Source organism: Podarcis liolepis (genome assembly GCF_965112155.1).
Source record: "Podarcis liolepis genome assembly, chromosome: 13".
Lineage (NCBI taxonomy): Eukaryota > Metazoa > Chordata > Lepidosauria > Squamata > Lacertidae > Podarcis > Podarcis liolepis.
This window is the reverse complement of record NC_139573.1, coordinates 40,223,071-40,234,226: the sequence shown is the minus strand read 5'-3', so window position 1 is coordinate 40,234,226 and position 11,156 is coordinate 40,223,071. Positions and strand designations below refer to the sequence as shown.

At 43.5% G+C, this 11,156-nt stretch overlaps 1 protein-coding gene across 1 annotated transcript; it reads left to right on the top strand.

Moving 5' to 3' along the window:
* Positions 1-328: 328 nt before the first annotated feature.
* On the top strand, positions 329-10,850 carry METTL16 (methyltransferase 16, RNA N6-adenosine). The gene is made up of 9 exons (XM_083469859.1): positions 329-776; positions 2,705-2,907; positions 3,878-4,018; positions 4,909-5,024; positions 5,258-5,400; positions 6,197-6,266; positions 7,609-7,698; positions 8,935-9,108; positions 9,230-10,850. The coding sequence occupies exons 1-9, from the start codon at positions 649-651 to the stop codon at positions 9,923-9,925; spliced, it is 1,761 nt and encodes a 586-aa protein (XP_083325985.1). The 5' UTR covers positions 329-648; the 3' UTR covers positions 9,926-10,850.
* Positions 10,851-11,156: the final 306 nt, after the last annotated feature.

The following is an 11,156-nucleotide window of genomic DNA, read 5'->3' as shown; positions in this document are numbered from 1 at the left end:
ATTTGTTATGTGCAAATGGCTTTAGATACCTATTAGGTCCATATAGCATCTATTCAACACCAAAAAAACAGCGACAATTTGTTGTTGACAAAGGACAGATGGACATATAAAGAGCCAGGTTACCTTCAGTAGCTTAGGGCCACATCAAACCTAAATCCGGCCCTGGGTGAACTAAGTAAGAGATCCCTGCATTGCAGGGAGCTGAGCTACTGGGTGACGCTGGAGTCCCTCAGAACTCTATGGTCCTATGAGAACGCGCGCAGGCGCAGCTGCCGCTCTTTGTGAGAGGACGGGAGGACTTTTTAACCATAGAGTTGCCCAGCGGGATAGCAGGGCACAGCAACCCCTCGTCGCCTGACTTCCTGTCTGTGTCTGTGTGTGAGGTGACGGCTGTACCGGAAGCGCAGGGCCGCCTACAACTCTCGGGCTTCTCTCCCATTCTCTTCGCCTTCGCGTCCGGGGACGACGACTCGGCGCATCTCCTGCGAGGACTGCTTGCTGAGGGGGCCCGGCATCCTGAGGGGCGAGAGATACCGCGCAGCGCAGGCCTTTTCGTGCACGTGTCGCGCGGGTGCTGCGCGGGCGCCGTTACCTGCCAACAGGTGTTTCGTTTCCCAGAGCGACCCCCGCCCGGCCCGCGCTCCCGGGATGGCCCTCAACAAATCTATGCACGCGAGGAACAGATACAAGGACAAGCCGCCGGATTTCGCTTACCTGGCGTCCAAGTACCCGGAATTTAAACAACACGTGCAGATAAATTTGTCCGGGAGGGTGAGGTAAGTTCTCAGTAGCATATGTATGTATTCTGTATAATACAGTATAATCTAGTAATATAATATTATTATTATTATTATTATTTATTTATTTGAAATCATATATTTTTTTAAGTTCAGGAGAGTCTTTATGTATGTTACAGTTGCTGCCAGAATTCTAATCGCAAAAGGCTGGAAGGGAGAGGATATTTCCATCTAAATTAGAGTGGCAAAACAAAATAAGAGAGTGCGCTGAACTGGCGAGATTATCAGCAAGGTTAAGAGACATTACAGATGGAAAATTTATCAGAGAGTGGGATATATGCAGAGTATATGTAAAAGAACATTGTCAAAAGATCAATCCGTTGGCAGGTCTTGATTGAGCTTCGGTGTGTAAGTAGGATAATTTTACAAAATAAAGTTTATATTAAGTCAAATAACATGGAGAAAGTAAAGTTTAAGCACATATTTAAGGAAATTAATTCAGGAACTCAAGGGGAAGATCGGAGGTCTTGTCAAATTTAATCACAGATGGATGTACAAAGCAAGTACTAGTTAAGGAATGAATAATTGTTTATTTCATATTTTGCCTATAACATCTATTGCATACTTCTGTTACAAAGTTTTCAACCGATAAAGCATTTAAAAACTGGAGGGGGGGAGTGAAATCATTTTTATTTGATTTTACAGATATGAATTTATAACATTCCAAATGCATATCCATATATAGAGATTACTCTGAATCTCGAGACTTCCCCCCCACCCCCTCCATGGGTCCTATTGTCAACATTTACAACTGCATATTATTCCATACAAAAATAATAGTATTATTTTTATAATATAGTAATATTATATTATAGAAAATAATACTATAAATAATATCTATAGAAATAATATTATAAATAATAATTTTATTCTTATCAGTAGCCTAATATAATGTAACATAATTATAATTATATTAGGCTGCCAACAAGAATCGCACTTCATGCCAGTAGCAAAAAGGCAAGGTTTTTTTGTGGGGGGTTTTTTTGCCCTGCATCCAAAAACTTGAGCCACTTGGGGGTTAGAGGAGGAATCACAGAACTGTAGAGTTGGAAGGGAGCCTGCCCCCCCCCCCGGGGGTCATTTAGTCCAACTTGCTGCAATGCAGGAATCTTTTTACCCTATGTGGCTTCCAGTGCCACGTTACTGAGATTAAGTGTCTTATGCTCTACCAGCATAAACTGGAGTTTATGATATGCGTTGTGTTCATTTGCAGGCACGGGCCTGGTTCAGCCTTGGAAATAAGCCCACAAATGCTACTACAGTCATACCTCGTGTTGTGTTGTGCTCAGCTCTTCTTACGGACTTTCAGCTTACGAACATGGCAAACCCAGAAGTGTTTACTTCCAGGTTTGCCGCATGCACAGAAGCGATCTGTGCGCTTTGCGCATGTGCAGAAGTGTTTGATCATCGCGCACATGCATGGAAGAGGCGCTCTAGTTGCGGACTTTTTGGGATGCGAATGGCACCCCGAAACGGATTAAGTCCGCAACTAGAGGTACCACTGTAGATCACTAAGAGACTAGTAGCTTGCAGTTTCGATTCCAGCCACAGAGGAGGGAAGCCCCTTACTTTGCAGAGAGGTTTGACCACAGCGCACCAAACCGAGCTCCTCCTCATTAGTGTCCCCAAGTGGATATCTTTATTCTCTTGCCACCTCCACTGAAACAGCTTTTTAACCTCTGGAAACTTACTGGCCCAGCCAGCTTTCTGTACTGAGTAGAGTGGTGAGATAATCAGGCTTGGGTTGAACAACAAGGCCTCAAAGCTTTTTCTTTCCTTTTAATTCCCTGCTATTCTTTTTTGCAAGAGTAAACGTAGCCAAGTCTGGCATCTGTACTGCATTCCACACTATGTTCCTTAATGCAAAACAGGAATTCTTCAGCTTACTTATATCTTGTTCCTTTCAGTGTGAACTTCAAGGATCCAGAAGCGGTGAGAGCCTTAACATGCACCCTGTTGAAAGAAGACTTTGGACTACAAATTGACATACCTTTGGAAAGGCTCATTCCGACTGTTCCCTTGAGGCTCAACTATATCCACTGGGTCGAAGATCTGATTGCTCAGCAGGACGCTGCTGCTAAAGATTCAGCTACATGGGGAATAGACATAGGTATGCTTAGTGTTGGTGACTTGCAGATCAGTCCTAAGTCCCACTGCACACGTGGGCCACTTGTGTTGTCACAATATCACCATAATTTAGCCTTTGTCCTGTAAGTTCCCAGCACAAAAGTTGAAGGGGGGGGATGCTATTTACAAAAAGCGCAGAGCAGAGCATCAGCCACACACTCCAGCATATAATGGGAGCGGACTGTCTATGCTCCCATGATAACCAGGCATCCAGACCACTCACATTAGTGGGGAGACACATCTATGATGTCCCCCTCCCCATACATAACCCACCAGGCAAAATGACACCACAGTGCCCTCCCATGTAATGAATTGGGGTTTTTGTTTATGTCCAGGAGTCCTGAGAGAGGATACATATCAGAGTTTTAAGAAGTTGGGTGTTTGCAAAGCTATTTGTGTGAACTTTACAAGTTCACACAAAATGTCCTTTCTACATAGTTTTGATCACCAAAGATTTCCCGCATCATCTCTCATGCATGTGATATGAAGCCACATTTGCCTTTGTTACTTTCTCCCTTTCAGGGGTTTATGTACTTCTGTGGGTGTGCTCTGACTGGGTGTAGATTTAGTCTGAATCCATTGTGAAGGAGTAAGTGCTTTTTGACCATACAGTCCAGTGGATTATTTTTCATTCATGTCACTTCTGTAGCTGGTACAGAGTTCTTCTGAGGACAGCGTTGTGGTGAGGCAGGGTGGTTAGAGCAGGCCTTATTTCGCCTGCTTGTGAAGCATCAAGTGTTGCAAGGTATTTTGTGGAATAGGAAATACTCTTCTCAAACAGTGGCACTAAGTGGAAAGTAATTTAGCATGTTCTACCTAATAGTACTTGCTGGCCAACTGGTAAAATTCATATATTGATAGATGGATAGATCCTTAGAAAATGCATTCTGGGTTGTTTATTTTGAATGCTCTGCGGTGTTTTAACTTTTGCACTTTTCTTGGGTGTGTTGCAGGAACGGGTGCATCTTGTATTTACCCATTACTTGGTGCAACTTTGAATGGATGGTATTTCATTGCAACAGAAGTGGATGATGTGTGTTTCAGCTTTGCCAAGAAAAATGTGGAGCAAAACAACTTATCCAACCTTATAAAAGGTATCATTATATCCCTCTTGTCCCAATCTTATGCTGCAAAGTAGTTTGCATACAGGCAAAATTATCCATGCATTGCATTATTTTGGGGCAGAAGCCGAGAGTTTTGTTTATACAGTGGTACCTTGGTTCTCAAACTTGATCCATTCTGGGAGTCCGTTCAGCTCCCGAAACTGTTCGAAAACCAAGGCATGGCTTCCAATTGGCTGCAGGAGCTTCCTGCACTTAATCGGAAGCCTTGTCGGACGTTCGGCTTCCGAAAAAAAGGTCACAAACCAGAGCACTTCTGGGTTTGTGGCATTCAAGAGCCGATTTGTTCAACAACCAAACCATTCGGGAACTAAGGTACCACTGTATTTAATGATTCCCCCACCTCGAATTTTTGTTGGAGACTAGTGCCAACAGAGAAGAAAACAATCCCCAAAATTCCTAACTGCCTTCCCAATCAACCCAGCCTGTAAAGAGCAGAGAAAGAAAAAAGGGGGAAAGGTTAAAAGAGAATGGAAGGGAGTGGCTGGCAGGAAGAGGGCCAAGAGGAAGCATAGCAACAGCAGAGGTTAGGGGACCTAAACTCTGAGAGATCTGGTGTATTACTCCTCAAAGTGGATTGTTTGTTCAGCTTCTGCTACTGAAGTGGATCTCCAATCACCGTTGGAAAAGTGAGCAACTAATTTTTGAGGTCTAACAATAGTGACATAATAGCATTTGTATTGTGAATGTCCATGATGCGGCAAACATGTTGTGCTATGGTTATGATATTAAGCTTTCCACCTTTATAAGTGGGTTGCCTTTGTCTTTTTGTTTGAAGTAGCATATAACGATTTCTAGAAGTTCTGTCGAAAGTAAGCAAATGTCTGGTTTCCCCTAACCCTCGGTGCTTCCTTTTCTTTCAGTGGTTAAAGTACCACAAAAGACACTCCTGCTGGATGCCTTGGAAGAAGAGTCTGGGGTCGTCTATGATTTCTGCATGTGCAACCCTCCTTTTTTTGCCAACCAGCTGGAAGCAAAGGTATGTTGATTGCTGATCCTCTGCCCTGGGCTTCTCCTGTTTGTGTTGACACATGCTCATTCTTTAAAGGTCCCTTTACAGTTGAAACGCTTGAAGTATAATTTGATGCTGTGTAGAAAGACAGTTGGGAGAGGCGGAAGAACCTAAGCATCTGTAAAAAAAAATTCATAGTTAGTTTGCATGGCTACGTAGCAAGCTAAGAGGTAGTGATGCCCACTTTCATTCTTTGCCAGGGAGTAAATTCTCGTAATCCCAGAAGACCCCCTCCCAGCTCTGTTAACACTGGAGGGATCACTGAGATCATGGCTGAAGGAGGAGAGCTGGAATTTGTCAAGAGAATAATCCACGATAGCCTGCAGCTTAAAAAAAGATTACGGTAAGAATTTAATATTTTTATTGTTTATATGCCACCCATCTGACTGGGTTGCCCCAGCCACTCTTGGCGGCTTCCAACAAAACAAAACAAAACGCAATAAAATATCAAACATTAAAAACTTTCCTATACAGGGCTGCCTTCAGATGACTTCTGAAAGTCAAATAGTTGTTTATGGGAGGGCGCCACTGCTGAGAAGCCCCTCTGCCTGGCTCCCTGTAACTTTACTTCTCGCAGTGAGCAAACTGCCAGAAGACCCTCGGAGCTGGATCAAATAAAAAACTTGTTGTTTATAGCCAAAGGCCATCAAAATCCAACATTAACAATAAAAAATAAATCATTTAAAATACACACATAATAACGAGAATATCAGTATCTTCACCGTAGATTAAAAACAGAACAATCAATCCTCTCCAGTCTTCATAGGAAATAAAATAAAATCATCATGATCATGATGTTGATGATTTATACAACTGAAACCACTGATTAAAATATATTTGTGATGTGGCATGAATTCCAGTACTAGGAATAAAGTTGTTGGGCTTGGTTTTGAGCATCTGTTTTGCTATAGTAGGAGGAGGAAAAGGTGCGCTCTTAACATTATTTCCAAATCTTGGAGTATGGTTCACCCATGACTGTAATAGAGTCTGCAGTTGTTTCTCAAAGCATTTTCCTTTTTTAAAATCGGCAGTCACGAGACCTTTGTGTTCTGAAACTTGAACCCCCAAGAGGCTAGTTTTGAGAGAGCTTAGTCTGATTTCTAAACTCTTTGGTTCTGAAATGTCTTTCATTACTGCAGGTGGTACAGTTGCATGCTGGGGAAGAAGTGCAGCCTGGCGCCCCTGAAAGAGGAGCTTCGGATCCATGGGGTAAGCATTTCTGTAAACACACTGCAGCTATCTGTATTACATCTGTTCGCAGCTGCACTTTCCATTTGTGTGAAATACTAAACGGTTTTTCCACTGGCAGGCTGCAGAACCTGGCACCCCTATCGATCTAACACACTACTTGAAAGGAGGTCCCACCGACTGCAGTGGCCCTTAGATCCAGGCAGGTGTGTGTAAGACACCAACCTTAGTCAACGCAGCAGAGTTTGAGAATTTAATGCACGGTGGACAAAAGTAGCAGCGTTCCTTGCGCATTAAAACCTGTTTTTTTCAGAGGTGTGTTCTCACCAACAACCAATATGGGGTTCACTGCGAGACATGTATCTCCCTCCTTCGGCTGCATGCAGGGCTCCTCAGCCCAGCCCAGCTGCGGCTGCCGGATGAGCTGTCCTTCGGAACCCCTTCTGCAGAAGTTCTTGAACCTGGATTGAAAATGCAGCTGAAAATAGTGGTAGCCTTTTCAATGCTCCACCTGTTTGTTAAACGGCAAAGATACACCTCCCTGCAAGGAGAAAAAGAGTGTGCCAATCCTGTTGTGCCAGCTTTCTAACTACAGGGAGTTGTTTTCTGTGGGAGAGCACTCAACCCTGCCTGCATCTGCAGTCTGAAGTAGCCCAGTCAGTCCTGTTTATGTTTGTACCCTGCTTTTTCTTCCACTGAACTCATTTAAATCACAGGAATCCAAGGTGTGCCACCGTGTAGGAACTAGCCTGACCTAGACTTGCTTAGCTTCAACAAGGTAGCTGCATCCTGTGCCTTCAGAGCATTTCCTGGCCCTCAGATTACTCTGCCCCCTTCCTTGTTCCTGCTCCATTCTGCTGCACTATAGACCCAGCCTCATTTAGCTCCCTGTGAACTGGACAAGAAGTTATTTGTCTATGCTGCCCATGATCAGAGACTTTGGAGGAAAGGGCCGCAGACACCTTTTTTTTGTGTGTGTGTATGTGAAATGCTGTAACGTAGAGCTAAAAGAGTAAAATGCCACCGTGGGATGTTTTGGGGTCCTAGCTCAAAATACAGTGGTACCTCGGGTTACATACGCTTCAGGTTACAGACTCCGCTAACCCAGAAATAGTGCTTCAGGTTAAGAACTTTGCTTCAATATGAGAACAGAAATCGTGCTCGAGCAGCGCGGCGGCAGCAGGAGGCCCCATTAGCTAAAGTGGTGCTTCAGGTTAAGAACAGTTTCAGGTTAAGAACGGACCTCCAGAACGAATTAAGTACTTAACCCGAGGTACCACTGTAGGTCTGAAGTCGTAATGAGTTACTGAAGGAAATAACTCCCCAAATGTAAGGTTGGCTTGCTGTTTTTCTTTGTGTGCAGGTTCCCAAAGTCACCCACACTGAATTCTGCCAAGGTCGCACCATGAGGTGGGCGCTGGCTTGGAGCTTCTATGAAAATGTCAAAGTGCCAGTAAGTGCCCTCGTGTCTTTCCCGCAATTCGTTATCTTGTGTTATCGCTTAGGACTCTCCCTTAATGCGTCGCAAGCTCCTGAGTTTCCAAAGCAATTTACATAGGCCTGGCGGGATGGGGTGAAGAAGACCTCTGTTCGATAAACACACATTCAGATCTCTGATTAGTTGCACAAAATTACTTGAGTGATTACTCGAGTAATCAAATTTCTGTGCCCCCACGCTTTTTGCTTCTTCCTTAGTTTCTTAACAGCATACGTCAACTATGTTAATGAATGTACAGACTGCAACTATCAGATTCAGGTGTACGAAATTCTCTTGGACCATAGTACATAACTGGCAGAAATTGAATTACATGCTTTGTTCAATATCAGTTTAATTTTTTCCCCAATTGCTACTGAACAGTTCATTTTTTCCCTCCCACAGTCCATATGTAATGTATTAATTTTGCAATAATTGTGTTTTTGTGTTACACATTCTCCCATTTCCCCTGATTGGGGATTTTCTTTGTTTCCAATACTAATCATACATAATTCTAGCTGCTGTTGCTGTATGATGTAGTTCCTGGTTTGGGTCCAAAGAAAGCTTAACTTACAGAAGTTCACAGAAAGAATATTTCCCGTTGCCTCTTCTCTCTATAGCCACCTATGCCCCCCAAGGTGTTATGGGGGCGCTCCTGAGCCTCATGTGATGTAGCACAGAGTGTTATTGAGGTGTGGGGATGGGAAATTTTCCTTCCGTGAACCTCCTTAAGTCACCACATATTGATACTAATTAAATAAAGGTAAATGTAAAGGACCCCTGACAGTTAAGTCCAGTCGCGAATGTCTCTGGGGTTGCGGCACTCATCTTACTTTACTGGCCAAGGGAGCTGACGTTTGTCGGCAGACAGTTTTTCCAGGTCATGTGGCCAGCATGACTAAGCCGCTTTCTGGTGAAACAGAGCAGCAAACGGAAACACCATTTACCTTCCCACTGGAGGGGTACCTATTTATCTACTTGCATTTTGACGTGCTTTCGAACTGCTAGGTTGGGAGGAGCTGGGACCGAGCAACGGGAGCTCACCCCGTCGTGGGGATTTGAACCACTGACCTTCTGATCGGCAAGCCCTAGGCTCAGTGGGGACCACAGCGCCACCCGCTTTCCTAATTATTTACACATTTTCTATTCATGCTCTGAATACTGCAGTACTATTCTTTAGGTTTTTAATTATTCCATTTCCTCTTTTCCCCTCAGTCGCCTCCTTCTAAGAAACGAAAGCTAGAGAAGCCTCGGAAACCAATCACGTTCCTAGTCTTGGCGTCTACAGCCAAAGAGTTAGCTACTAAAGCTTCCTCAGTGGGGATTGATGCTGTTGAAGGGATGGCAGTAGTTGCAGCATGGATTAGAAAAATCCTCACTGACCTGAAGGTAATAGTAACTGCAACAATTCTCCCTTTGCCTTCCTCTTTTAAATGTGATGTCATTTCAGGAAGCAGCAAATTTACACCAGCGAATCACACTAAAACTCTGTGCGCGTTTGCTTCAATAGGTGCAGCACAAATGCATTCCCTGTGGGAAAGACGAGATCAGTTTGTTCCTAACAGCTGTAGAAAACTCCTGGATTCACTTGCGGAGAAAGAAGCGGGATCGTGTCAGGCAGCTTCGGGAACTTCCTCGAGCCTCTGTGGATTTCCTCCAAGCCACAACAGAAGGAAAGAACCTGAACGATGCAAGTAACATCACAGAAGGCGACAAAGGTGGGCCTGCTGGAGGAGACAAGGAAGGACTTGCTGAAGACGACAGAGGTGGGCCTGGGGAAGACAACGAAGGCAGGTCCACAGAAGATGAAAAAGACAGATCCACTGAAAAGGCATTGGCGGGACTTGGTTGCAGCCTTGAGTCCCAAGAGGATGGCAGACTGAATAGCGCGCCTGATACTGAAGAAGAAAACCTCGAGGGACATACCAAAGAAAACAGCCAAGCAGAGGAACCAGCTGTTGTTTCAGCAAGCTTAGAAGATTCCAGTGATGGAAAAGAGGAGAGGTCCAAGAACTTTGGCACTGGTTGCCTAGTTTTTGAGCTTGGACAGGATGAATGGTTCCTTTTCAAGTGTATGCTAGTTGTGAAGAAAGAAGGGGATGATTCTTTAGTAGAAATGCACTGGATTGAGGGGCAAAACAGAGACTTAATGAACCAGCTGTGTACCTATTTAAAGAACCAAATTTTTCGGTTGGCCACAACATAAGGATCTACATGAATGAGGAACATTATGTTAGCCTTATTTTTGTAATCATGGCTTTTGTGTTAGCATACATTTAAGGACATCTTTGCTATGAAAAGTGGCTATTTTTAAATCACTTGTGAAGTTTGAAGTTCTGGAAATTCATAAAGGCCTTGAAAATAATTTGTGGGTAGCATCCAGACTGGACTAGGTTCACTTAGTACTCGTTGACACCAATGTGAAAATTCATTCATGACTTAAGTTGCACAGACTTCAGTGGGAACTAAGTGCAAACTAACATAATCCTGGACCCTACGCATTTTGTGTAACAATTTTTTAGCTGTTGAGATAACATACTAGAAAGCAGCACTGTGTCTGCCTTAAAAAGGCAATGTTGTTGTGGATTCTTCATTGGCTTTTCCATGTGCTTAGTGGAAATTTTCCACAGTTGTATCTGTCCCCTGTTTCCCTTGACAAGTGATATTATTGGCAACCATGAGTCAGCAGCTGTGTTCACAAGTAAAGTGGGATGATGAACAATTTAACCTGAATGCCTACATTACTCCTGCTTTGTTCCTCTACCGATAATAAGCAGCAAACTATGATCCTTGGCTAACCATTACATTTGAAATCAAAACTCTGGTTTGTTTCACTCAAACCCCTATTTGGTAAGCCAAGAACCAGAACGGCAAAGGGTATTCGGGTACAAGTTACAAAGAATTATGGTACGGATTGAAAACATATAAAGACACTATAGGGACTTGGCAAGCATGTGTGACATACTAGAGCCAGGTGAAACATCCTAAACATTTCAGGTTGGGAAAAATTTGAGTGCCGTAAAATGGATATTATAAAGAGAGCAAATTTGACTGTGTTAAGCTACATGATGATGTGATGTATTGGTTTTTTATATTAAAAAAAAATCACATAATAAAAATATTTTTTAAAAGCTCTGTTCTTTTTTCAGGTGAACAAATTGTGCAATGTTGCACCTGTTTCTTCAAGCTCCCTACTGCCATCTGGTGTACGATTCATGCAGTGCAAAGCATCCCTCTAGTTGTTTTGTGCTTGCTTATATATGTGTGTGTGTGTGTGTGTGTGTGTGTGCGCGCGCGCGCGCGCAGTTGTTTCTTCTCTCTTACCCTGTGAGCATTGGATTCTTCTGCAAACTGTGTTGTAAGGAACTTTACTGCAAGAACACACCTTTGGGATGGAGGCTTTCTCTTAAGTAAGGGAGGAAAACATCTCCCTCTGG